Genomic DNA, 27,960 nt, shown 5'->3' on the forward strand with positions numbered 1-27,960 from the left:
GAATATACCTACGACTGGCGCATCCACTACCACTCTTGCTCCTACTTCTCCATCTTCTGCTGTCACTACCACCACTCTTCTACTCCTTGTGCAGCGTCTACCCCGCTGGTATCTCCCCAGCACTGCTCACAGGTCCATGCAGGGTGCTGGATCGCCATCCTCTCCCTGACCCCTCCCAATCACACTGCACGGACGAGCGACGATCCCCTTTCTACAGATGCACCAGCGAGGCTTTCACACCTTTCTGAGGCCTGGTGTGTCGCCTGATCCCTCTTCTTTCTGCCATCCCAGCCTTGCTCTTGGTTACTGCTCATGGTCCTCTGGTGGGTCACGGGAGACAGGGGAGGTGGAGACAAGCTGAGTGGCTACCAGTCAAGCTCAGGGGTAGCCCCTGCTGCAGGGTGAAGCCCTAAGGGGCTCCCACCAGCGATGTGAAGCGTTTTCCCTATGGCCCGGGGAGCTGGATGTGGTGGGACCGGATCCAGCCTGCGCCTCTGCTCTGCCTGGCAGGTGTGGCCCCAGAAGACCAAGCTCTGTATGTCTGTGAAGCTCGCAATGTCTTCGGGAAGGTGCAGGCGGAGGCGCGGCTCACTGTCATCGGTCATGGTTCGCTGGTGGATTGGGAGAGGCGGGGGAGGCAGGGGCAGGTGGGGGGTTCGCTGGGAGAAGCTAGACCATAGACCCCCAAGGGAAGCCTCTTATGACCGACCCTGCCCTTTGGGACAGAAGTGTCTCTCACCAGTTCTCCCAGAGGAACATCTGTATCCCCACTTGCTGGGTGGTGCTTGGGGGCCCTTGGCCCTGTATGATTCCCAGTCCTGAGGGGAAAGGGTGGGGAGTGCAGCTTCTGCCCTGAGGGTGCTCAGTACGACTGACCCCACCTCTGTCCATACAGCTGCCCCGCAGATCGCCAGCAGTGCCTCCACAGTCCGCGTCTTGGAGGGGCAGCCTGTCTCCCTGCCCTGCATCATCCTGGAGGGGAGGCCACTCCCAGAGAGGCGTTGGCTGAAGGCCGGCTTGCCCGTGAGTGCTGGGCCCCACAGGGAAAGTGAACGGTGCTCCTGAGGACGGGAGGGGCTGCTCCCGTCACACTCAGGCTCTGCCTTATTTTTGGAAGGCCCTCTTCCTCCCCTCCCTCTCTCATGCTTCTTTCCAGAACCTTCTCTGGTAATCCACCAGTAGCATCTGCTGCTCTCTGTAGTCCAGCCAATCACTGGACAGACAGATGGATGAATGGACAGATGGATGGATGGATGGATGGATGGATGGATGGATGGATGGATGGATGGATAGATGGATGGATGGGTGGGCGGATGGACAGAGGGATGGATGGGTGGGCGGGAGTACTGGAGGCATTGTCAGCGTTGGGTGGGGAGCAGGGCAGTGGCAGGGTCCTTGGTGCAAATGCATTGCCTTTGCCACCCCTGCTCTGATTGATGGTCCAGGTCAGAGATGTGGCGGTGAGTAATGTAATCTCCGCCCTGCACACCTAACACAGTGCCGAGGGTCGCACGGTTTGAAGACTGAAGGAATGAATCAAAGTCCTTCTTAGGGTCTCGGCTCTCCTGTTCACTGTCTTTCACTCTCTCCCTCGCCCTTCTGCCCTGCCCTCAGTCATGCCAGGAGCCTTGTACTCTTGCATCTACAGAGAGGTGCCCTTGCCCCCATTTCACCTTACAGGGCCCCAGGCAGACAGAGCATAGACCCCTAGGGGGTCCTTTCTCCTCCTGTTTGCCCTGGGCACTGGTCCAGGCTGCCTCTCCTCCCCATTCAGGCTAGCAGGAATCAAAGCCCTTTACCATAGCTTCTGGCTGGGACCCCCTGCTGCCTGCCCGTCCATTCCCACCCCTCTCCATTTGGGATATTTCCCTCCATTTGTCTCATGTGCCTGTCTGGCCAGACAGCTTCCTGTTCCTCAAAACAAAGCACAGGTGGAGCCCGCTGTCAGGAACACCCTTCCCCGGTGCCTGCCGCCTGTCTCCCTGCTGTCCTTCAATCACAGCAATGGAAGTGGAGTGGCCCAGGGCACACAGAGGCCAGGCCAGGCACGTGCTGATGGGCCTTTTCTCCTCCGATTTTCACACCTAAGGATTTCCCACATTTTACAGATGGTGAGCTGAGGTTCTGTGAGTTTAGCCCCAGGTTCAAGATCACACAGCTCGTTAGTTAGTGGTCGAGCTGGGACCAGAACCCGGGACTGCTGACTGCACAGCCCAGGCTTCAAGCCCGGAGGCAGGAGCCCGATGATTACAGCTGGGCCACCTGGGCCCTGCCTGCCTGAGTAGCCGAGCTTGGTTTGGAACCTGGCCACATCCATGCTCTTCTGTTCGAGGAGCCCTGGTGGCGACAAGTTGGGCAGTTCGAAACCACTAACTGCTCCGAACATGAAAGACGAGGCTTCCTGCTCCCGTAAGACTAGCAGTCTGAGAAACCCACAGGGGCAGTTCTACCCCGTCCTGTGGGGCTGCTGTGAGTCAGAGTGTACTTGATGGCAGTGTTTCGTTTTTTGGTTTGGTGGTGTAGTGGCTTACGTGTTGGGATGCTCACTGAGAGGTCAGCCGTTCAAAGCCACTAGCCATCTCATTGGAGAGAGGTGAGGCTCTCAGCTCCTGGAAAGATTTACAGCCTCAGGCACCAGAAGTTCCACTCTTGCTATAGGCAGTGGGCCTGACGGCAGTGAGTGAATGAGTGAGTGAGCGAGTGAGCGAGTTGTGATCCCACAACTGCACAGCTGTTCTCTGCCCTGGTCCCTCTGGACCCCGCTCCCTTCTCCTTGGCCTCAGAGCTTGGACTCCAGCCCCTGCCAGGGAAAGCTCGGGTCCACAATCCCAGGAGAGATTCCATTTGGTCCAGCTGGGTCAGGTGACCAGTCGGGCCTGGTCCAGCTGGCCAGAGTGGGCGTGCAGAGCCCAGGACCACCAGTCCTGCAGGGTTTGTGGGAGGGTGGGGGGTGGGCACTCATTACCCCACTTAGATCGCATCCCCAGCCTCCCAACCTTCTTTGACCTCTTGCTTTCTTGACCCCACCTCCTCCCTACTGCCCTGCGGGTGGGTCGTATGGTTTCCTGAGAGTCTCTTAGCTGGCTCTGAGTTGGCCCTCACCCAAACTGTTTCCCTCCACCACCACCACCCCAACCCCACAGCTCCCACCTGGCAGCCAGCACACTGTCCGAGCAGACGGCAGCCTCCACCTAGCCCGAGCCCTACAGGAGGATGCCGGGAAGTACCGCTGTGTGGTCACCAACACCGCTGGCTCTCAGCAGCGGGACGTGGAGCTGGTGGTCCAGGGTGAGTCTCGGCCCCAAGGTGGTGGGTGCAGGTGAGGGTGGGCTAGGATGGGGGAAGTTGTATGGGGGGACTTGGCTTTGAAAACTCTTTCTGGGAAACACACAAATAAACCATATTCACTGTACAAAAGTTAAGGACTTAACCCATAGAGACCTAAGATAAGCAACTTCTGCATTTGAAGCATAACTTTTTATGCTTTTTGCATACATTTGCAAGCCCAAACCAAACTCACTGCCATCGAGTCAGTGCTGACTCATGGCGACCCCTGTGGGTTCTCAGGACTGTAACTGTTGACAGGCGTAGAAAGCCCAGTCTTGCTCCTGAGGAGCAGCTGGTGGCTCCTAACTGTTGACTTTGCACGTCTCAGCCCAGTCAGTGCATCACCACCATATTACACATACACGCCACACGCCACGTGTGTGTGTCTCTGCGTGTGTTCGAATGGCTGGTACTCAACTTCTAACCTAAAGGTTGGTACTTCCAGCCCCCCCGGAAGTGATGACTGTCTGTTTCATAAAGAGTGCAGGCAAAAAACCTTTTAGAGCTGTTGTCTGATAGGAAGTCGCCATGAGTTAGAATCCATTCACACACACACACACACACACACACACACACACACGGACTTCTGATGGTCCTTTTGCTTAAAACACCCCATCTCATTATTAGTAATACCTACCTTGTTGCAGTGCATCATTTGATGGCGTTTACCACTCTCAGATGTGATGTTTTCAAGTCCTGCCGACAAATAGAGATTGGATTTATACAGGTACCGGCAGTACAAGCCAATAATAATGAAAAGGAAAATAAAACTCAGTGAAGTCTCTGGGTTATGTCAGAATCCTATCGTAAATTGGGGACTACCTGGACTATGTAGTATGTGTGTGTACATTATAAATATATATATATGAATTATGTAGAGTCTTCATATAGTGTTATATACCTATACATTTACACCTACATATCTGTAAATTCTTTATAGACACATACAAATAAGTGTTTTAAAATGAACCTGGGGTCTAATGCGTTACTGGCTTGCGGCTTGAGATTTCCCATCCACAATGCATTAGGGCTGTTTTCCGCTTTACCGCGGATCGCAAGACAGGCGTGGTGGCTGCGGGGTTGCTGTTGGCTAGCCGTGGTGCCCCCGCCCCGCCCCACCCCACCTGTCTAGTTTCCCCCGGGAGGACGATGTCACCGTGCTGCCCGCTGCCCACCTGGCCACCACAGTCCTCACAGGGTCCGGGCTTTCCTGGGACTTCTCTAGGGTGCCGTCTTCAACCTTCTATTCTTAAAAACTTTGTGCTGTGGTGACACCTGGTATTTCTCTGTTGTACGATTAAAAAGTCATTTCATGGTAAGCTCTTTTTCTGCCACGTGACCATTTGGAAACTAAGTCTGGTTATTAGAAGGCCCTGGATGAAAGGGAGCCCCATTGTCCCCCCACAAACAGCGCATTGAAGAAGTAGTCGGGCTTTGGGGGGACCTGGGAGACTCAGCAGAACACCTCGGTCCCGAGGAGCCCCCACTTGGGTGGTTTTTAAATCCACTTGTCGAGGGGGCTTCGAAGGAAAGTCGGTCCTGCGTGGAGTGGGAGGAGCCCTGGTGGCCAAGTGGTTACGCACTGGGCTGTGATCCGTAAGGTCAGCAGTTTGAAACCACCAGCCGCTCCTCGGGAGAAAGAGGGGCCTTTCTACTCCCGTAAACAGTTACCGTCATGGAAACCCGCAGGGGCAGTGCTGCCCTATCCTATAGGGTCACGGCGAGCAGTGTGCTTGGCTTGGTTTTGGATAGAGGGGGAGAAAAATGTGGACCCAAACACCCAATCATGAAGTAGACCAGCCTTACTGGTCAGATACTGGAGGAAACCCAGAGACACGGGCTCTTGGTCACCCTTCAGGCCTGAAGCAGACACACACACACACACACACACACACACACACACACACGGCTCAATGTCCAGGCAAACGACGTTCAGGTCTAAAGGGAGACCTAGCGTAAGCTACCACTTGAGATCAAGGGGCAGCATTTGTGATCGGGCAGAGCTGAGAGGGTGAGGAGGGCAGGGCGATCGGAGGTGGGCACAGTGGGAGAGCGCAGGTGCATCAGGACTGCAGCGAAGGAGCTGGAGCAAAACACCTGTGAACGATCGCCGCCACGCTGACCATCAGCTCTGGCAACCTCCACCCACGTCCCACAAATGAGTTAAGCAAAAAGTCAAGCAGTACAACACGAAGTGTGATTGTACTTGGTCATTTTCCAGGGTGATCCTCTTTTTTTCCATGGGGTTCATCAAACCCCCGGGGGTGGGGGGGGCAAGCAAGAAGAACGCAGCCTTCTCCATTTCATAGCAAAAGACCCAGAGTTCAGAGAGGGGCCAAGCTGTGAACCCTGGTGTTGCCCGCCCCCCACCCCCCCATCCAATAAAAGACCGCATTTCCCAGGCACGAACCCGCCGCTAAGATCTGCATATGCTTTCTCTTAAACCTCTGAGTGATTTTATTACATTTGATTTTTCAGAGAAGTTTTAGGCTTACAAAAAATTTTTTAAAAGCACACAGACAGTACTGAGTTCTCGTTTGTCCCCAGCCGCCCCTCTACACTTTCCCCACTCTTAATCTCTTGCATCTGTGTGTACATTAGCTCTAACTAATGAACTGAAATTAATATTCGACTGTTAACTGAAGTCCAGAGTCGACACTGGGGCTCACTCTTCGTGCTGGGCAATGTCCTGGGCGCTGGCCATGCCTCATGTCAGGGATCTGCCGCCGCACTGGCACATAGCCCAGTCCCACTGCCTTTGTATTGCTGATTAAGAAAACACCATGGTTTTTCATGACAACTCTAAGAAGCAGGTCATTTAAAGACTCTGAATTTCCAAGTTAGGGAAGCTGAGCGGTGAGGTAGCTTATCGAGATCACGCAGCCAGCCCATGGTGTGGCTGGGACAGACCCAGACTGCAGAATGCCACACCCTGTTTCCCAATGGACATGCCTGTGGGTCGGCTGGTCCCTCTCGACCCAATTCATTTCTATCCAACACATGTGTATTGACTTGCCGGCCACGGCCCACCAGTAGCGCAAATAGTTTGCCCTCAACTGCTAACCCGAAAGGTGGCACTTCTAGCCCTCCCCGTGCAGGAGTGTGGAAGAGAGGCCAGGTGATCTGCTTTCTCAAAAGGTGACAGCCACAAAAAACTCGATGGAGAAGTTCGATCCTGTAACGTGTGGGATCCACTTGATGGTTTGCAACAGGTTTGGGGGTGTTTGGGTTTGGGCTGTGGCTGCCTGGGAGACTGGAAGGGCGTTTCCCTCCTTCATGGGGCTTCTGGGTCCCCTCCCAACTTTCCCACACCCAACTTCCCCTGCGGTTGCTTCTCTTAGAGACCACTGTTTGCAGGCCTGCAACTCTGCACGGTGCTCAGAAGGGAGTGGACAGTTTCTCTTTGTAGGAAACTAGCTTGTGTGTCACCAAAAGAATTGACGTCGGCTTCAGTTTTGTTTTTCTTCCTTTTATAACCACTCATGAGGAGCCCTGGTGGTGTAGTGGCCACATCTTGGGCTGCTGGCTGCAAGGTCAGCAGTGGGAAACTGCCAGCCATCCCGTGGGAGAAAGAGGTGGCTTTCTACTCCGCTAAAGAGTTACAGTCCCAGAAACGCAGGGGCAGTTCCACTCTGTCCTGTTAGGTTGCTCTGAATCGGCATCAACTCGCCGGCAGTGATTGAGTATAACCGCTCACACCGGTGTTCAGGTCTGATGGGTGAGGAATAAGGGGGGTGTGTGTTACTTACATTTAAAGTACTTACATGTGCTCATTGTGAATGGGAGCAAATAGCCCTTCCTTCCCAGCTGTGGACCTTCTCTTTTGTGGATTTGACACTTTGTCAAAGTGCATTGGGTTGTGGGCTAGTGTTCTAACCCACCTGCTGTCCCACAGGAAGATAATGAAGCTGTCAGTCCCCTTAAAGATGTACAGGCTCCAAAACCCCATGCAGGGTCGCTCGGGGTTGGACTTGAACTAATGACAGGAGGCTGGGCTTGGCTTTGGGTGTTCAGGAGTCCTGTCCCCTGCCCTTTCTCCTCTGTCCATCCCTGAGGGAAGGAACAGAAAAACAGAGCGACTTTAACTTTTTTTGGGGGTCAGGAAATAAGTGTACACAAAGAGTCAGTGGTTAATCCGAAGTCCCAGAGCCCAGAAATAGTGCAGCTGGTTCCTGCCCAGGGCAGCGCTTTGCCCCGGCCAGGTGCTCCTGCCTGCGTGTGGGATGCTGTTTCCATTTTCCTGTTCAAATTGGTTTGTTTTCAACAGTGCCACCCAGAATCCAGACCACAGCCACCCACCATGTCACCAATGAAGGCATTCCAGCCTCTCTTCCCTGCGTGGCCTTGGGAGTCCCCACCCCAACCATTACCTGGACCCAGGTGAGGTGGGCCCTAGTGCATCATGGGAGGGGACTGATGCAAATTGCGGTGGAGCGTGGGTGCTCTACTGATGTCACCTGTGGCTCTGTCTTAGGAAACCAATACCTTGACCTCCCTGGGTCCCCGCTACAACGTGAGTCAGGATGGCACTCTGGTCATCGCCCGGCCATCTGCCCGGGATGCAGGGGCCTATGTCTGCACGGCCACCAACCCTGTGGGCTTCTCCAGCCAGGAGATGTGGCTGTCTGTGAACAGTGAGTGCTGGCAGTGCCCCTCTGGGAGAGGGGGTAGAGGAATGGTCAGCCTGGCCTTCCCTGCATCTGCCTCGCACCTTGAAGAGGTACCACCTCTGACCAGCCCTGTCTCTAAAATCTCTTCTGAAAACAGCTAGACCCAAGGTCCCCTCTCTCAGAACACTGTCCCAAGCTCCATGGGCAAACTTGAAGGCAGTTCTAACCCCTCTTGGGATGACCGCAGGCCCCGCACTAGCCCTCGCCAACCTCCCAGCATCCCTCTCTCTTGCCCCTTCCCCACTCTCTGTGCCCCAGACGCTCTGGCTTCTTTTAATCTTCCTGAATGCTCTGTCCTGCCCCCAGGGCCTTTGCTCACGCGGTTCCTTCTGCGTGGAACCCTCTCCCTGATGGCCCTCCCGGGTCAAGTCACCTTGTTGCACACAATCAGAAAGTTCTCCTCCAGAGCACTCAACACAACCGAGACTAAATAGTAATTGCATCTTGGTGGCCATGTTCCCATGTACCTTAAGAGTCACGAGGGTGGGGACTGGCCTGTCTCATTTGCTGCTGCGTCCCTGACATCCAGCGCAGGGGTGAGGCTGCTCAGGTCATTATAAAACCCCTACGGGGCTTGAGAGGACTGCAGACAGTCTGGTTGGGGATCAGTGAGATGGCCCAGAGGGGGAAGGGAGCCAGAAGAGGATGGAATCTTCTGGAATGTCCCCAGGGCAGGACAGGAGGAGGCAGAGAAGCCAGAGGGGGTTAAGCTGCTGCCATAGGGGGCCACCACAGGAAGATGGGTTCTGAGGGGGAGTGGATGTGGGAAGAGGGAGGAGGAGGAGGATTGGGGCCTTCCCGCCCCACGCAGCTTGTTCCCTCCCTGGGATGTAGAAACAGGCTGCACCTGACTGGGGCTTCCAAGGGTCAGGGCCCCACCTCTGCTTCCTTGGGTAGCTGCTCCCATCTCCACCAGCCCCCACCCTCCCTGCTCACAACCCCTGCTGGCTTCCATCCGCAGCCAAGCCCAGGATTCAGGCGAACGGCTCACAGGAAGAAGGCCTGCCCCTGAGAGTCACAGCTAAGGCCGGTGAAGAGGTGACCCTGGACTGTGAGGCCCAAGGCTCCCCAACCCCCCTGGTCACCTGGACGAAGGACTCCCACCGCATGCCACTTGTCCCAGACAGGTAACCAATCGACTGCCTCAGGTGGAGGGATATGGGGTTTGAGGGACAGCTGGTGGACCTTGGGGACAGCCCCTCCCCCCAGGGGTGTTTATTCACTTCCACACTTAGGCTTTATATGTCCTGCAGGGGTCCGAAGACCCCCTGCAGCATTTCGGTGGGCCTTAGTGGGTGCGTGGACATCCAGGGTGGGTCCCACTGGGTGAGCCCCTAATGCAATGGTCCCTGGCTCCTGAAGGGAGAATCTCATTTATTCTGATCAGCAGCCCCTGTGATGGGAACTGACCAGGTGAGATTGAGGCAGATAGGTGGGGTGAGTGGCTAGGGTTGGGATGCACCCTGACCATCACACAGACTACCTGAGCCCCCACTGCTGAGGGACAAGGTATCTGGTAGCCAGATGGTCTGACTCAGCCTCTCTCTCGCCCTTCAGCCCTCTGCAGGCCCTGCTTTGGGATCGGGCACTGGGCAGTGAGCAAGGAGGCTGGCCCTGCGCATCTTTCAGTGCTGAGCTTTACCTAGCCCCTCCAAGGCCCCACCCCCACCCCCAGGGCAGGGGTGTTTGCTATCCGGGAGGTTCTGGCTAATAGGAGAGGTGACCCTTGACCCTGAGAGGGGACTGCATTCCGGCCAGTGACATCAACCTTGGCGAGGTCTTTGAGAAATTCCAGACCAAGCTGCGTTCCCAAGCAGCCCATCCCCCAGCACCCACACAAATGTGAGAACATTGGTTTGGTGGGCTTTTGAGCCAGCGTCTGCGCCCTCTGAGGGTGGTCGGGGTCCTGTGTCAGCAGGGTTCAGGGAGCTGTGAGGGCACCGGACTGGGTCCGTTGGTGCCTGGGGAGAGAAGTAGGGGGTGCTCTGCGAGGACCTGGACCCAGCGGCACACACATAGATGCACCTCTCCCCAGAAGGCCTGGTCCCAAGCACGGCCGGCGGGGTGGCCAGGCGCATGATTACTTATGGCTCAGACGGAAAAGGGGGTGTGTGTACATTCTGATTTGTTCACCCCTCCTTGTTGTCATGCGATAATAGATCAACTGGGAGCCATAAATTTGCACGAACCGCTTTTGCAATCCTACAATTTTGTTCTTTCCTCGCTGGCTTGCATTTCCCCCTGGAGACGGATGAGGTTCCGGAGTTTGCTCATGAGGAGGAAAAGGATGCCGGGCACTGTGAATTCACATCCGTTCCCTGTGACTGTTCTGTGACCTCGGACGGCTGCTCGTCCTCTGGCTTGTCCCTCCATCTGTAACTCACGGCCACTGGGTGCAGGCCACTCAGAGCGACCCTCGAGGGGAAAGGGTCCCTGTGGGTTTCTGAGACCATAACTCTTTAGGGGACAGAAAGCCCTGTCTTTCCCCAGTGGAGCTGCTCGTGGTTTGGGACTGCTGAGCGTGTGGTTAGTGACTCAGTGTGTTACCACTGCGCAACCAGTCACAAACAAAAAAACACACTCGTTGTCATGGCGTCAGGGCTGGCTCGTAGAGACGGTTCAGGACAGGCTAGAATGGCCCCCGTGGTTTTCTGAGACCGGAACAGTTTACGGGAGTAGAGAGCCCCGTCTTTCTCCCGCCCATCTGTAAAGGGGGCGTATTGAACTCGTGCTCTTGTGGAAGGTGTGAGAGTCCGTACATCCCAAACAAAGTCACTGTCTTACTTGGATGGCGAAGATAGAAGGCACAGGAAATGACAATGTTGGTGAGGATGTGAGGCAGTGGGCACCCTTATCCAGTGCTTGGGGTGGTGGTGCGTGGAAGTAGACAGTACAGCAGCTGTGGGCCATGTCACCCACGTGATTCAGCCATTCCAGTCCATACCCCAAGGAGGTGGGAGCAGAGGCTCACAAAGCAGATGTGAACACGGATGTTCATGGCGGCACTATTTACAGTAGCTCAAAGGGGGGAGCAGCCCAGCTGCCCATCAGCCAAACTGGGCTCCGTCCGTGCACTGCAGAACCACCTGGCCAGTAGGAGAAATGGAGCCTTGGGTTAGGCACGGGCTGGGTGGGGCTTGAAGACATGGTGCCGAGCCGAGTCAGTCAGTCACAGCAGGACAAACCGTGTGTGGACGAGAACAGCCAAAGGCGGGGAGGAGCAGGAGGGAAGGAGAGAGTGGGGTGTGTGGTGGTGGTGAACAGCGATGGAAATACCACATTGGTTAAGGGTAGGCTTGCAGAGCCGGTCACTATAATTGCTGTCCATAAGTTGTGCATCTCTAAAAAGTTGTCTCGTCAAAAGCTCTGTAATAGATATGTTTATAACAGTGGCAAAATAGCTGGGGCCGAGGCTACTTACAGCCAACTAAACACCATATCATGGGATAGGGTTTCTTGGTTGGAAGGTTAGGGTTATGGTTTTATGAGACCACTTCTGTTCATTGGCTTCATAGCATGTTTAGTATTTCTGTTCTACCTCATGGTTCATTGTATAACCCCGGGGTTTTGTGCTTTTTTAAACTTTTCATTGTGAGTTAGGTGAAGCTTTATGGAACAGCATGCAATCTTATGTTCAATAGTTTGTATCAACTTGTCCACTGCAATCACCCCCGTGTATTGTCACACTCTCTGCCGTCTCCTTGGGTCTCCTGTTTCCATGCCTCCTCCTCTCCCAACCTTCTCCACTTGGTCCTTGGCTACAGGCTGCCCTTGGATCTGAGCTGATGATTTCAACACAGGTGTGCGTTCAGTTCCCACCTGGAAGGAGACTAAGGACCCTGGTCTCGGGGGTTCTACCTGCATCTTTCTGAACAGGAAGCTGGGCCTCTGTTAGGCCTGTGTGACTTGCTCCGCCCTCTCTAGGACCTTCTAAGGCAACCGTTTTCAGAGCAGCGTGGAGACCGGCGTGTTGGTGTGGTCCACGTGCTCAGGATCCGTCCTTGTCGGCTCACGTGGGAGAGCGTCCTTTCTCCTGACGCAGATGGTTCCCCGGCGTGGCTTCCGCACGTTGGCTTATCCATTCATCTGGTGGTGGCACGTGGGTTGTCCCCCCTTTGAGGCTGCCATGACTACCCTCACCGACTTCTGATCGGTATCTGAAGATTCACCGGCAGGCTTGGGACCTTCTGACAACTTCCCCACACAGAACAAAGATCTGTTTCTTACAGGCACACAGCGATTCTGTCAGAAAATGGAGTTTTGACAAACCAACCAACCCAGGAAAACGCCTGCCTCACCAGGTGCCAGGGGCGGGGTGGGGAAGGTCAGACGGTTGCTCCCCTGAGATGCTCGCAGACACGGCTTCAAAGCTGTCTTGTTGGAAGCTGGAGGCCTGGCCTGCTACACACTGAGTCCTGTCCCTCTGGGCCGAGCCTTGTGCTCCCTGCACATGTCCTGAGCTACTTCCAGACGGGAGGGATCCTGGGAAGACCCTCGCTGGCTCTGTAGTGGCCACTGTGGAAGAGTCCACGCAGTGCAGTTAGTATCGCCAGCAGAAGCACTGGCACTAGGGTGTCAAACTGTTTCTCTGTAGTTTGGTGGTGCGGCCAGAGTTCAGAAACAAGATATGTCCCTTTGAGGCCTCCTCCACCCTCCCCACCTCTGCGTGAGCAGGAGTGGCAGGCCCTCTTGTCCCGCCAGCCTTCCGGGATGGAGGAAGGGGACTGGCAGTGGAATTCACAGTCCGTGGGGGCAGGAAACACAAGCACACGCTTGTGGGGGGACTGGGATCCCCAGCTCCCAGGCCTGGGCCTGAACATACAGACGCAGACACATAGACACACATGCAGACTCACACACAGACAGACAGACAGGAACACCCACGGACACACTCATGCCGCACTTCTGAGCCCAGAGCGGGACAGTTGCCTTATCAGGAGATTCTGAAGAATATTTGAAACGCTTCCGTTTTCTCCAGTCCCAGAGTCGGGCAATCCTCTTCAAAGAAAACATCCCCGGGGCTTCAGCAGCCATTTGTTTTGCTCGTCCACCGTCCCTTCTGATGTGTGGATGTCCATGCGGTGCTCTCGTGGGGGTCTTCCATTCTGGCCCATGATCGATTCTCGCTCCCCCGCCGCCCCCCGCCTTCCTTTGCCCCGTTTCTGTCTTTTCACCTTAAAGGGCAAAACAACATTCCGGGGCGTCCAGCTCTCATCCTTGGGACGCTGCCCCTCTGTTTGGGGCGTGTGATTAATCGCCAGATTTAGACAGTTCTAGACAGGCGGCTGGAACATCTTTGCACAAATGTTCCACTTTATCTTCTGGTCCATTTCCTTGGGGGCATAGACCCGAAAGTGAGGGCTCAGGCCAAGGGTGGGAACGATTCGCCAGCTGCTTGCTCTCCTGAGGGGCTGTTGCTTTTGTGAAAAGACTTGTGCCTGGGTTGTGAATTCAAACTTGAAGTCGACGAGCAGTATTTACTGAGCAACATCGTGCCCGGCAGCGTGTGGTCACAGTGCCAGGAGAGGGCTCACTGGTCTCGTGCCTTACATGGTGGCAAGAGGTCTCGGGGCTCATCCCAGGTTGCCCCCTACTCACTCCATGAACTCAACGTCTCTGGGCCTCAGTCTTTCTGTCTGGGAAATGAAAGGGTTGGGCAGGCCCTGGTCTAGCAGCTCTGGTCCCATGATTCAGCCTGGGGATGCTGGGGTGAGGCAGTGTTTCTAGGCAACAGTGTTTGTTTGAGATTCTGATGTGGGGCCGGGACAGCTGTGAGGGCTCCTGGCACTGGCTCCCAGGGGCAGCGGGCCAGGGTCTCTCACAGGGCCAAACGCGCAGCATCGGGGGGAGCGGAGGGGGTGGTGGCAGGACAGAGCAGGCAGTGAAGATGGAGCTGCTTCTGTCTCGCTGCCCCCGGATTTCCCCTTCTTATCCTCCCCCCACCCCCTGTGCCCCACCCCAGAGGGTGGGATACGACGGTTGGCTCCCCACGGGCTCCCCTGCCCTGGCTGTGGCCCCAGCGAACCCGGCACTGAGAGGGCATGGTGGTAGTTGGGGTGCTGATGACCCAGGAGAAAAACTGTTTGTGCAGCCTGCATGGCTCCTGGCAGCTAAGCCGGACCTGGTCAGCCGATGGCCGGTGGCTCTCTTTCCAGAGCAAAGCCACAGGGGTTCAAACCCAGAGGCGAATCTTTGGCTCAGCACAGCAGTGAGGAAAGTGGCCGCAATCGGGGGCCATCCCACTTCTGCCTGAGCAGCTGCGTGGCTGTGGACAGCAGGAGTCTTCTCCTGGAAGAAGGGGCTGGGGATCGCAGGATCTGCCTGACTTACAGATGTGGCGGTTGGGGGTGAAATGGGCGTGGCAGGTGCCAGCTGCATGGTGGCTCCGTGGTCAGCAGCTGCTACAGCCTCGGTGCCATTGCTGGAGAGTCCGCATGGCCTGGGCTTTCAGGGGTGGCGTACTCCCACCCCCCATATTGTTCAGCTCCCAAGGGTCTTACTGTTCTCTAGCTTAACTTCCCCATTTGTGGCTCTTGACAAGAGCCAGTGATTCCACAATCACTGCTGGGGCTGCCGGCCGTGGGGCCACGGGCTCTCTAGCCTGATGGGTCCTAGTGGGTGGGACCCATGCCTGGCCCAGCCTCAGATCCTGCCAAGCCCCAGAAGACAAACACAGAACCTGACTTGAAGTTGACTCCCAGTGGGTGTTGGTTGAGTGGTGCCAACTGCGTGTGGGGTGGGTGATGGCTGGCCTTCGGTGGGGGGCTGAGTGCTTGATGGCCATTGAAGCCCCTGCTCACACCCTGGGGCTGGGGGTGCTGGAGACCCGAGTGCCTTATCCATGGAGACAGCCAGGGGGACAGAGAAGGAACTCACTCAGACTATATTCTCTGAGGACAGGGACCTTTCTTTAGCATCAGCAGCCAGCACCTGGCTCTTTGCTGACTGAATGGATGAGTGAGCAATTGGCGGTAGGTGAGTAGACCAGGTGAACTTGGTCTGGAGCCCTGACCCCCTGGGGTCCTCAAGGAAGGCTTCGTGGATGGACTGGAGGGCACAGCTGGCCCTGAGATGGGTGGGGAGACAGGGAGGGCATGGTCGAGGGACAGCTGGCATCTGCCATCAAATCTTCATTGAGCATCTACTAGGGGCCAAGACCAGTGCTAGGAGCTGGAGACACCCTGGGATCACGGCTCCTCCTCCCAGACATGGCAGGCGGTCACAGGTGTGAGAGAGCCCAGGTGTGTGTACCTGGGAGCCTGCCCCCTTTGAGGCATCTGGGAGGCTTCCCTGCATCTCACAGAGTGAGCAGGGCTGCCTCAGAGGTGGAAGGAGGGAGACAGGAGTGATGCATGGCTTTACGCTCGCTAGTCCCCCGCCGCCAAGAGCTCCAGGAGAGTGCTTTCTGCGGTGGGATCCTGCAGGGTCCCCCGATGGCCCCCGCTTTCTCCATCCGAGTGTGTGGGGCTGGCTGTGAGAGTTTTGGAAAGCACACGCTCATCTCATCAACAGGAAATTCCCCACCAACCTCCTGCGTTCTCATCTGGGGGCCTCACAGAGCCATCTGGCTGTATGTCCCACAAGGGAGCCTCCCTGCTCCGGCTCATGATGCCGCCGCCCCCTCCATGGCAGCCCCCTCCTGGGAGACCCTGGGTGCCTCTGTTTCCTCTCACCTCTCCTGTCCTCTCAGCTGCAGACCCCAAACCTCCCAACGAACCCCTGGGAACTGGGAAGGAGAGCTGGGAGGGGGCAGAGGGCGGAGGCAGTGGGCTGCCCTGGAAGGCCACGTCGTGTCCAGCCAGGCCCATTGCTCCTGCTCCACCTTTTGCCCAAGTCTCACTGGAGCTAGGGCAGGGCTCGCCGGCCAGACTTGGACAAGGTTCTGAGCACTAAAGCCTCCTGGGGCCCACCGTCCAAGGGAGAGACTGGCAGGTGGCAGGCAGTCACAAGCCCGTGCAGTCTGGGCTGTGATGGGGGAGGCGCAGGCAGCTGTGGGAGGCACCTGCCCGCCTGGCGCATCATGGCAGCCTTCCTGGAGAAGGTGATGCCTCATTATTGAAGGGTGAGCAGGTGCTATGCAGGGAGAAAGGACCAAGGTGTGCGGAGTGGAGTTGAGAAGGACCTGGTCCTTCAAGGATGAACGAGTGACCCAGGGTCACCATGCAGGAGACAACATGGCTGAAGCTCTGCTTCCGATACACGTTAACCCAGGAAATACAATGTTGTTAGGGGAAACAGAGAATGATGAAGCTACGTTCCATCCAGTTCTAAAGCACTTCTTTGTGGGTGCAGATAAAGAAGTTATGGATCTGTCGATAGATAGAGGTATGTAGGTATGAGGGTAAGGTGAGGGGGAGGAAAGATGGGGCTAAGTCATGCGGATGCCTGCAGGCCATGCAACCGAACTTGGCTTCTTTTGCCTTGGGGAGCAGGGCAGGGACGTGGCCAGATCAGAATTTAGAGCAGGCATGGCATTTCTTTGGTCTTGGGAGGTCTCAGCTTATCCATCTCTAAAATGGTCTCTCTCTTCTCCCATTTTTTCCTTTCTGAGAAATGACCAGGGTGTCCTGCTTATATCGAAAAACAGCATGTTGCCAGTGCTTATGGTTGAGAATGGTTTCTGTTTGGGGAAGTTCCGTGTGTGTGTGTGTGTGTGTGTGTTTCCCCAGGGAGTTCCCACAATTAAATTCTTACCTCCTGTCCTTCACAGGGAGGGAGATAGGGGAGGAGCTTTACTTTCTCTCTCTCTCTCTTTCTCTCTCTCTCCCATCAAGTTGTTTCTGATTCATAGTGACCCTCTAGGGCAGAGTAGAACTGTCCCCCTGGATTTCTGAGACTGCAAAGCCATAACAGCGTAGAAAGCCTCCTCTTTCTCCCTCTGAGCTGCTGATGGTTTTGAACTGCTGTCCTTGGGGTTAGTAGCCTAACTGGTAACCACTACATCACCAGGGCCCCTAGGGGCTGCACCATCCTGACTGTGTTTGGAGGCCTGGAAGGCAGAGTCATTCCGGATGGAGCTATCTTTGGAATGAGGAACATGAAGTTCAGAGATGCCAATGGCCCCAGCTTGCCCAGGTGTCTGTGGCAGAACTAGACCTCGGACTCAGAGCTTCCGATTCGTGGCCCAGAGCTCTTTCCAGCGGCTGCCAGGGTCCAGGTTTTACCAGTGGAGGGTGTGGCCGCAAGGTCTGGGGGTGGGGACTGCGTCCCAGCCCTGCATCTGATTGGACGTATGTCTTGGCCTTGGAGAGTTTGCCCTGGCTGGGTGGGTGTTGATTTAACTTAGAAAGCACTGTGGGATGAGAAAATCCAGGCTGGGAAAGCAGAGCCAGACAGGGGCAATGTTTACCTGTTCTGGAACAAATAAACAGGCGTCATGTTTTCGCTCCACACGTTATTCCTAAGTGCTGGCCACAGCTGGTTGGAACGTGGGCGTTCGAGATGCGCTCACAGCAGGGCCACTCACCAAGCCCTTAGTGTGCCCCAGACCCTTAGCACCACCAGCATCCTGGCACCTCGTGCTGCACCCATGAACCGGGTATGCATCTCCTCCCCTCCCCGGCTCCGGATCAGGAATGGAGGCTCCGGGAGGGGGAATCTTTAGCACAAGACCACCCTGTAAGGGGCAGGGTGATTCATTGTGGGGGCCCTGGCCGTCCAAGCCCTCTTCCCATGGGGTCTACCAGACTACTTCTTGGGCCAGAGGTACTTCTTTGTGGCCCCAAGTGGTGTCCCCAAGGGGGTGGGCTCTGATCACCTATATCAAACCTGTCTGAGGCCTTGTTCAAACCCCAGTTTACACGGGACCCCTCTGCGACCCCCCCCCACTGAATCAGAGTGCCTGGGGAGGGGCCTGGGAATCTGCATGTGTCACCTGCCCCTTAGAGATTCTGATGAGGCCACTGTCCTCCTGCGAGAGGGAGCGCTGGGGTCTGCGTGAGACCCACATGGGCAGCCACAGGTGGTGACGGTAGTGGGGTGCAGGAGGAGTGTGGGGAGAGAGAGGGAGAGAGGAGGGGGAGGAAGGAGAGACAGAGAACCTATGTGCCTGAAAACCAAACCAAACTCCCTGCCACCGATCGAGGCCACCTCCCCGTGACCCTATAGGACAGGACAGGGGAGACCTGCCCCTGTGGGTTCCAAAGACAAACGGGTGACTGTTAAGGGGATTAGAAAACCCCTGTCTTTCTCCCTTGGAGCAGCTGGTGGTTTCGAACTTGGGACTTTGTGGCCCGCAGCACAACCCGTAACCACTACGCCGCAGGGCTCCTAAAGGGGACCACACTCACAATCCGAGGCCCGGTCCTACCGGGGATCCCGGCTGAGAACCAGTGAACTCCTCGTGTACACCTCCCCCGTGTGCCCCATATGCCCCTGTTGGAAAGCTGGAAGCAGCGCCAGGCACAGTGTAGATGAACGGACAGCACCCCGACTCTCGCGGCTGCCTTTGTGGGGCGTCTCTGCTGTGGGCGGTTGTTGGAGTCCCGCTGTGGGATCAGGAGCACACGGTCTCTGTTGTCCACTCAAAGGCGACAGAGGCTCTCAGAGCAGCTTCTCCAGCCTCGCAGAGCAGGATGCGGGTGGTCTGGCCCTGAGCTGGGGTCCTGAGACCACTGCCCAGTTTGTCATTCATGGTCGTCCCCAAAGATCTTGTCCCGTGGGGCAAGGTAAGCAGCTCTGCGGCTGCACAGGCAGCACACTGACCCATGAGCTAGCCGGTTCCCTGCCCTTCCCTCGGCCCTTGCAGCTGTCTGGGAAGGGAGGGGCCACGGAGATCCCATTTTACAGAGGAGGATACTGAGGCTCAACAAAAAGCAGGGGTAGGGCTTGGACTGGAACTCGGGGTTTTCTGGCTCCAGTGCCCAGAGGCTGGATGACTGGTTTTGGGGTCTCCCCACCCCCGTGCTGGCTCTCAGGGCCGGCCAGGCCCAGTGGCCACAGCTGCTCTCTCAGTTTGATGAGGGTCAGGTCTTCAGGGAGCTAAGCACACACGGGCTGGTGACATCATGTCTGCAGGGGCCCCCTGGGGTCTGGCCCAGCTGCAGGAGTCTGGCTGGGGGTCCTGGATTCCTGTGGGATGGGGCCAGGTGACTTCAGCAAGATAAGGCGGGTTGTGGGTTGTGGGGTGGGAGGCTCCATGGCTTCCTTCTGGAGAGCCCCCAGAGAAGACCTGGGCCATTTCACAGCCAAAGACTCAGGACTCAGGCCCAGCACTCGGGATAGAGGCTTTCCAGGCCGGTGGCATCGTCTCAGGTCCTGGTCTCCTCCTCAATGGTGCCTCGTCCCCTGCAGGCAGGGCAGCTGCCAGCAGACAAAAGAGATGACATGGTGACAGGCATGACTAAGTGCCAGGCCCTCGTCTGGGCCCAGAGTGGCTTCTTCCCCGGCCCCAGGGCCTTCTCCCCATTCTCCCGATGAGGACATAGAGACTCTAAGACAGCGGTTCTCAACCTTCCGAAGGCCGCAACCCTATAATACAGTTCCTCCTGTGGTGGTGACCCCCCAACTATAAAATTATTTCCGTTGCTCCTTCATCACTGTCACTTGGCTACTGTGATGAATTGGGCGACCTCTGTGAAAGGGGTTTCGACCCCCCAAAAGGGTCGCGGCCCACAGGTTGAGAACCGCTGCGCTAAGAGGTGAAGGGACCTATCCAAGGTCACACAGCTAGGAAAGGTTCAGGGTTTGGGCTCCAACCCAAACCAGTGAACTTCCCGTGTCACACAGCAGGGCTGCAAGGCCCTGACCAGGCATCTCCCGAGCTTTGCTTCAGGACCATGAGGTGGCTGGGGTACGGATGGAGGCCATGGAGGGCCCCCAGAGCTGGACCAAAGGCCGCCCCGCTGCCAGCTCAGCATCATTTTTTTTCCCCCTGGAAGGATTCCTAGGGAGGTGGTTGGCTCATGCTGGGCTTTGAGGCCTTCGCAGTGGAGCGGGCGCTGACCAGAGCCTCACCAATGTTCCCCTCCTTCTGCAGGCACAGTCTTCTCCCATCAGGCTCACTCCGTCTGGCCCAGGCCCAAGTCAGCGACAGTGGCCGCTACCAGTGCACCGCCAGTAACCCCGCAGGCTTTGCCTCCCGCCGCTATGTTCTCAGTGTGCAAGGTAGGCCCGGGCTTCCCCCCCTCATCCCCATACCTGCGGGTGGGCCTGGAGAGGCTGTCCAGACGCCCCACGAGGGTGGAGGACTGGCCTGCCAGAGACCTAGATTGTTGGGAGGACTTGGGGGCTCTGAGGGGTTCAGGGAAGGGGGGCAGTGGGAGGGTGTGGTCTGAGGCCATCTGCTCAGTGTGTGGGCTCCCCAAGGAGCCCAGAGTTTGGAGGTGGTGAGGGGCACAAGCTCATGAGATCCCCCTCGGAGCCCCTCCTGCCCAGCACCCAGCTGTTGAGGCACCTAGACTCCGACGGCAACAGCCCTGCCCCTCGGTGGGTAGTGGGGTACTGGGGCAGCTTGGTGGGTCATGAAGTCTAGGGTCCCGAAAGTGGGCATTCCCCTGTGTGCCCAGGCCCACCCAGGGGGAGCCAGGCAGGGTGACACAGTAGTCAAGAGGCAGGGGGGACTTGTCACCTTACAGAGTCCAAGAGGCCCTCTGGGACAGCCAGCTAGCTCTGCCCCCCTCCCCAGCCCCCCTTCTGGTTAAGCCCTGGGGTGAGAGAACGGTAGTCTTTCCATGACTAGAAGGGGAAGTGGGGGCCGGGCGGGAGGACAAATTAGACAACACTCAAACTTCTGTGTCCATAAATAAAGTGTCCCTGGAACCCAGCCACACACACTTGCTTATGTATGGCCCGTGGCTGCTCCCACGCGGTGACAGCAGGCACAGGGGGTGACGGAAACAGAGGCTGTCTGGCCCCCGGGGCTGCCGTGTTTACGGCCTGGCCCTTTAGAGAAGCCGTTTGGCCACCGCCTTGACGCCGTGAGCAGTCCCTACGGCACACTGAGGCACAGGGAGCAGCTTCAGCGTTTTCATGAGTGTGTCCGTTGATGGGAAGCAGCAGGGAGGGGGTTAAAAAATGAGCAGGGCCTTCTGGTCAGTTGTAATTTGTAGCCACCCGGTAGGGCAGATAAATCTGTCTTGGAAGCAGTTCAGCCCGACTGCACCTTAGAGGCCGGGATGGCATGGGTTTGTCTCCCACCCTTGGCACATGTCAGGAGAGACCAGCCCCGGAGAAGGACATGAAGCTTGGCAAAAAGGAGGGCAGCAGACAGCGGAAGGGCCTCCAGGAGATGGACTGGCTACAGCGCCGGGCTCAGGCACAGGGCGATCGTGAGGATGGCAGGGGATCCGGCGGTGGGTAGAGTTGCTATGGGTCAGAACCACTCCTTGGCTCCTGACAACAACAGGACGGAGTGGAGCTGCTCCCTGAGGTTTGGGAGACTGGACGTTTTTACAGGAGCAGGAAGCGGCAGGTGGGCTTGAACTGCTGACCTAACGCAGCCCGACACATCAGCTGCAGGGTTAGTATGTCAACATGCTGCCCGCCGGCGCTCCTGGAAGGTCAGCGGAGCTGGGCTCAAACTCTGGCTCCACTGCTCACTAGCTGTGTGACCTGAGGCCATTTGCTTGGCCGCTCTGGGTCCCAGTTTCCCCCTTGGGCAGTGGGGCCGCAGCAATGCCTGTCTCATGGTCATCAGCACCTGTCGGTGACGTAAGGCACTTGGCAGAGTGGAAGCTGGCGTTGCCTTCGGTCAGTGTTAGAGGGAGAAAGACAGAGAGACAGGCAGATAGGGCATCACATCCTCATGTACCTAGGAAGAGTCTGCTCCCGGGCAGTGGGGTTCTGGGCTGAGGGCTGGTCTCCTCTCTGGGTGCCTCTTCAGAAGCTCCGGAGGGGGTGTGTGGGCATTCTTAGGCCTGCCCACACCCCCTTGAGGGGGCCAGTCCTGGAGCAGCACTGGCACCCCAGGGGCCCAGGCCTCTAAGAATTCACCGAGGCCCAGGCGGTCCCACTCCTGGTGGCTTAGCTCCTGCCAGCTGTGATCAGGTCATGTGACATTCCCAAGCCTCAGCTTCCTCATCTGCAAAGTGGGCCCAGCATCCACCACCCTGTGGGCAGCTCTGGATGAACTGGAGGATGAGCACATGGCTTGAAAACATGAACCCCAAAGAGAGAAAGCCCCCCGCCACCTGCGCTGCCCCTCTGCCGAGGGGGGCCAAGGAGCAAGGTGGAAGTTATGAGAGAGAACGAGCCCGATGCCTGGGCCAGGTCTGGACATCTTCAGGACAACTTTGATGGGAGGGGGAAACTGAGGCACCAGCTGGCCCAGGGTCCTGTGACTTTGAGAGATTGAGCCGTGATGCTGCCTCCCCTGACAGTGGACTTTGAGCTGGGTGCTGCCCCTTGATCCGGTTGTGTGCCCTGGAGTCTGTCTCTGGGCCTCAGTCTCCCCCTCTGGGCCTCAGTTTCCCCTGGTTGCTTCCAGGTGGTGGATCTCCTGTGGGTCTGGGGGCCAAACACGAGGAGCAGCTGCCTCCTGAGAACGAGTCTGGGTCAGAGCCCGGGTGCTATTCTTTTTGGGGCGGGGGTGGGGGTGGGTGAGTACCTAATGGCTTCTTAACAAATCCAGGTGCAGGCTGGTCAGCTGTGTGCAGAGGCATGGAAAGCCCTGCCCTGACCCCTCTCTTGGCCTGTCAGTGCCCCCTCAGGTGCAGCCAGGCCCTAGCGTGCTGAAGGTGCTGGCTGGAGAAGCCCTGGATTTGAACTGCATGGCCGAGGGCAATCCGGAGCCCTGGCTGAGCTGGTCCAAGGACGGGGTGGCCCTGGGGGACCAGGCGCTCAAGGGCTCTGTCCACTTTGCCGCCGTCAAACCCTCAGACGCAGGGACGTACAGCTGTGAGGCCGCCAGCAGCGCCGGCGTGGACGCGTGGGAGCTGGAGCTCAGAGTGCTGGGTGAGCCCCCGAGGCCCAAAGGCCTCTCTCCATCTCCCTCCACCCAAAGCCTGGACCTCTGCTCCAGGTCCAGACCCCGCTCCACCTGCCCTCCTCGGTCAGAGCCCTTATCCTCTCTGGGTCCTTTTAAGCGCAGCCTCCTGCTCTACTTGGCAGGGCTGGTGGCTGATGGTCAAGGTCAGTCCAGGTAGTCCTCAGAGCCACCCCCAGGGGCCTCCCTGATCTCCTTCCCCTCTGAGGTGGGTGGGGGGCACCCAGGGCTCATGAGCCCAGGTCCAGCCTCTTCCACTTACCAGCAGGGCCCCCGTACTGTCCAATCTCTGGCTTTCTCCTCTGTCCCATGGGTCTGCTCGTATGTGAGGGAGGGTCAGGGGGAGGATGCATGTGAAACGCCTGGTGCCCAGCAAGTCCTTGCTGTGCGGTGCTCACGGTCTGCTCTCTGGAACCTGAGTGCTTATGCACTTGAACCGAGGGTGCAGAGCGTGGGGCAGAAGGGAAAGGGCAGTGCTCAGAGCCCGGGGGCTGGGAGCCCTTGCTCAGCCTCGCCAGCTTATGTCCCACTGGGGTTCTAGATGGGGTGGGTGGGGGGTACCCTCCCTGCCAGCTCTGGTCCTGGGAGACTGAGCATGCCCATGTCATCTCCCACCAGAGCCGCCACACTGGGGGGCTGATGAGACCAGTGGCCTGCTGGAGCGAGTGGCCGGAGAGAATGCCACCTTGCCGTGCCCTGTCAGAGGTGAGGCTGGGGCTTGGGTGGGTGGGGCTAGGGAGGAGTCACCGCCCCAATGCCCTGGATCCCAGTGCCCTGGCTCACACATTGCGGGTAGGACCCGGGGGCTACGGATAGCCCTGCCTCCTTGCCAGGGCCACGCCAGGCATCTCATCCCATCGACACCCATGTGGCTAAGTCCCGTCGGGTCAGCTCCGACTCTCAGTGACCCTCCATGCAACAGAAGGAGCGCATCCCAGCCCCAGGCGGTCCTTACCATCACTCTGAGGTTTGAGCTCACTGCAGCGCCCACTGTGCCCATCGTCTTATCAGGGGCCTTCTTCTTGCTTGCTGCCCCTGCAAGCAGGATGGCCTTCTCCAGGGACTGGTCTCCCCTGACAACATGTCCAGAGGACGGGAGACAAAGCCTCGCCATCCTTGCCTCTTAAGGAGCACTCTGACTGCACTTTTCGCGAGACTTTGTCTGCTCATTTGGCTGCCCTGGTTCCTTCACGACTGCCCGCACCACCGTTCCACGTGCTGCGTTCCCGTGTCTTCCTTATGCGTGGCCCAGCTTTTGCGTGCACGTGAGATGTGTGGTCAGTGCACCTTGGTTCTTAAAGTGGCCTCTTGGGTCTGGAACACTTTAAAGAGGTTGGTTCATGCAGCAGGTTTGCCCAAATGCAAGACGTGTGATGTGCTCACGGCTGCTTCCCTGAGCATCGACTATGGGTCTGAGTAAAGTGAGCTCGTCGCCAACACCGGTTTTTTTTTCCTTGTATCAGGCTGTAGCTTATTGGTCCAATTGTGGCCTGGTTTGACCCGTGCCCTGACTGTCCCTCCACTGGGGTCCCTCCGGGCCTGCTGGGGGAGACCTCAGCTGGGCAGCATCGGGACTGTGATGGTCAGGGCCGAGGAAGACCCAGGCTCCTTGTGGCTTGAACTGGGTACCGTGCAGCTGCAGTCTGCAGGCTCCTGGAGGAGGGGATCCCCCTGTCCTGAGTCAGTCAGCCCTCTGGGGTCCAGCAGTACAGCATGACGCCAAGGCAAGCCACCTCTGTCGTTAGCTACTGATGCCTTCTTTGCCCCTTCCTGCCTGTACAACTTGGGGCAGTGGACAGCACTTTCATGAACCCTCATTCCCCCTCTGGACTCCGCTTGCTGGGATAAGTTGGTGGGGCAATGGCATTTCCCGGTCCCGGCACCTTGCCTACTGCATAGAGGGAGCTCAGGATGTGTTGGATGAATGGGGCCCCATTTCTGCACAGCCGCCCTGCCCGGCCAGCTGATCCACCCCCCAGCCCAGGGGCTTCTTTTGACTTGAGGGCCATCGGTGGGCATTTTCCAGTTTCCCCGCTGACTGTGGGCTTCCTGCCTGTCTCTGTGACTGGGTGGCATCCTGTAGAAGGGCGGGGGCAGGGGGGTGGGGAGCTGGAGGGCAGGCTAGGGAAGGCCAGGGAGACTACTTCTCACTTCAGCTGTGCTTCCTCCTGCTTCAGGGAGCCCCTGCCCTGGAGGCGGGATGCACGGGGCTGGCACTAGTTCCAGGATGGGTGGTGACCAGCTGCCCACTTCAGCCTGGGCAGGAGTGGGGCTCGGGAAAACTGCTAACAGGTTCCCCTCATCCTGAGGCTCAAGATTTCAGGCCCTCGACCATGGCGCCACCTGGTGCCAGTCTCTGGTAACAGCTAGCAAATGCTCCGCGTGGCGGGAGGTAGAGGTGGGAGCCACCCAGCACAGGCCTCTTGCTTGTCCCCTTTTCTCTGGCGGCCCACAATCCCCACCACAAGTCCTGGTCACTCTGGGGCTTCTCCTCACCAGCATGACGCAGGCCCCCTCCAGACAAACACTGCCTCACCTGGCCACGTTGATGAGCCCTTAGCTGGACAAGCCCTGTTCTCTCCGGGCCTGGGCAAGCCCAGTGCAGGGAGGAAGTGGGGACAGAGGGGTACAGCTCTGTGACTCCTGCTGTCTCCCTGCCAGAGTCTTCAGGGCAAGTCTGCAGGGAGAGCTAGTGTCAAGTCTCAGGCTGAGAACGTGTGCCCCTCGCTGGCCAGCACCTGATGGACCCAGACCCTTCCAGTCCCAGCAGCTCTGAGGCCCGGGTTCCCTGGGTGGTGGGTTGAGATCTTAGGGAGAAGCCAAGGTGCTGGAAGAGATTGTACGTGCATACATGTGTATGTGTGTACATACATGTATGTATGTAAGCCTATGTGCAACATGTAGACATCAGATGCTGAAAGCTGGGCATTCCAGCCAGCATCCTGGGCAGAAACATGCTTGGGGATTCCAGCCATAGAGGGTTTCAGTGACTTGCCTAGAGAGGCAGAGAGTAGACGGACATGGGAAGACCCCCAGGCCCGGGACCCTCTTCCTCATACCAGCAACAAGTAGCAAACAGCACTGGGATTTCCAGCGGTTTTAGGTGGGAGCCGGCAGAGCAGGGCAGGGAAGCCTCCCGAACAAGATGGCGTTAGGGTGCCTTTGGGTGCCGTGTCCTGACTCCCGCCCCCACGATACCCCTCCATCCCAGCAGGGAGGATGAAAGAGACAGAGAGAATTTGTCTACAAAGGGAGATGGCAGATAAGGAGAGGGTGTTATTAGTGGTAATTAATATTAGCAATTATTGGGAGTCCTGATGACGGGTGATGGCAGCAATGATGAGTGTGGTGTGGTGGAGAGGTGCTGACTTGTGAGTTTGGGGGTGCAGATCAGTGCCCGATATTGCCCCTGGTCCCCAGCCTCTCCTCCTACTCAGTGTTGGGGAGATAAGGTGGCAGGTGAGGGCTGAGTACACAGGTTTAAGGGTGGCCACTGCTGTCCTGAGGGCTGGGCAGGTCAGTCAGAGGTGGGAGTCACACAGGTGGTGCCCCCAATCCTGCTGTGACCACTAGGCAGCACTGCCTCCCACCTGTGTGAGCAGCCTGGCTGGTGGGGCGGTTCATTCCACACTGCTGGGAAGACTTTGTGACTACCAGGCCCTTTTCTAGGGGCAACCACATGTGGCCATCCCCACTGTGTCCCAGGCCCTGTGGGGCTAAGACAACCAACAGTGGACAGTCCATTATGAGGGTGTGTCCCTCACAAGGGACTGGGATTTGGCTGGCCAAGTGACGGCACACACATGGTAAATGAACATCCCGGGCAAGGCAGGTACTGGCCGCCACTCCTGCCTTTATCCCAGGGCAGAATGCAAGGCTTGGGGCTTGTTCATCCCGTCACCTGCACACCCGGCGTCCCTGTGGTGGCTAGGCCAAAGGTTGGCAGTTGGAGTCCCAGTAGAGGCACTTCAGGAGAAAGGCCAGGCAATCTGCTGCTGCCAGACCATCAGCCGTTGAACCCCCCTTGGGCACAGCAACGGGTCTCTGCTTGACTGGAGCATCATGGGAGGAAGGAGAGAGCCAGGAACCGAAGAGGGAAATGGAATTTGTGCCTAATTGTCCCCACGGACAACTGCCTCCTTTGCCATGAGATCAGAGGACTGTGATGGGGCCCAGCCACCAGCACTGTACATTTTGATCAAAGATTCTCTGAAAGAATCCTGATCAAGAGAGGGGCTTGCAAACCGGAATATAAAATGCTTATGAACTGACTTTCTGCCCTGAGATGTACTTTGGACATGCTGTCAGGAGAGAGCCTCGTGTTTGGTCAAGCAGAGGGGCAGTGAAACTGAGGAAGGCCCTCAGCAAGAGGGACCGACACAGTGGCTACAATGGGCTCGAACATAAGAACAATTGGGAGGATGGTGCAGGACCAAGCAGTGTTTTGTTGTTCCTTTGTGCATGGGGTCGCTATGGGTCTAAACTGACTTGACCCCACCCAGCCCCCCCGCAACACAGTGCACATGGTGTCAGAGTTGGTGCAACAGCAACTGGTGTTGGCTGCACACCTACTGTGTGCCCTATGCTGTGCTGGGGCTGGGGCTGCAGCAGCCAAAGCCCTGGGGTCTTGTGGGAGGAGCCAGGCATTACCTAATAAAGACCTGAGCATGTGCATTCCCCGGGGCAGGTTGGGTGTGCTGGGTCGGGGTTGGTGGTCAGTGAGGTGGCCTACTGGGACCTCACTGGGAAGGAAGTGGGCTTATGGGCCCCCCAGATGGGAGGCAGAGTAACCCTGTGCAGGGAGCCTCGGAGGGGGAAGGTGGCCCCTCTCATCCTGGAGAGACCTAGGGTGGCAGTGGGGGACAGGGTGAGCCTGAGTGTGTGGTGCTAACAACCTCATGTGTCCTGTCAGGCACGCCAAAACCGCAGGTCGTGTGGCGGAAAGGCCTGTCTGGGGAGCCCCTGCGTGGACGGCCAGGCGTGGCAGTGCTGGATGAAGGGGCCCTATTCCTAGCCTCAGTTTCGCCGGCAGACAGTGGG

The 27,960-nt window shown here is 57.4% G+C and overlaps 1 protein-coding gene across 1 annotated transcript in view; it reads left to right on the forward strand.

The window, feature by feature from the left end:
• The window catches only part of HMCN2 (hemicentin 2), a 180,999-nt gene that overhangs the window by 62,426 nt on the left and 90,613 nt on the right, over nucleotides 1-27,960 (forward strand). The window contains exons 18-27 of the mRNA XM_013007377.2: nucleotides 511-606; nucleotides 896-1,023; nucleotides 3,144-3,288; nucleotides 7,595-7,707; nucleotides 7,802-7,961; nucleotides 8,959-9,124; nucleotides 19,975-20,102; nucleotides 22,635-22,889; nucleotides 23,539-23,625; nucleotides 27,833-27,955. Of these exons, the coding sequence (XP_012862831.2) occupies nucleotides 511-606; nucleotides 896-1,023; nucleotides 3,144-3,288; nucleotides 7,595-7,707; nucleotides 7,802-7,961; nucleotides 8,959-9,124; nucleotides 19,975-20,102; nucleotides 22,635-22,889; nucleotides 23,539-23,625; nucleotides 27,833-27,955 (1,401 nt within the window). The remainder of the gene's footprint in view (nucleotides 1-510; nucleotides 607-895; nucleotides 1,024-3,143; nucleotides 3,289-7,594; nucleotides 7,708-7,801; nucleotides 7,962-8,958; nucleotides 9,125-19,974; nucleotides 20,103-22,634; nucleotides 22,890-23,538; nucleotides 23,626-27,832; nucleotides 27,956-27,960) is intronic.

The sequence above is a fragment of the Echinops telfairi genome, unplaced genomic scaffold, assembly GCF_000313985.2.
Source record: "Echinops telfairi isolate 266 unplaced genomic scaffold, ASM31398v2 ScPeMD7_22;HRSCAF=79, whole genome shotgun sequence".
Classification (NCBI taxonomy): Eukaryota; Metazoa; Chordata; class Mammalia; order Afrosoricida; family Tenrecidae; genus Echinops; species Echinops telfairi.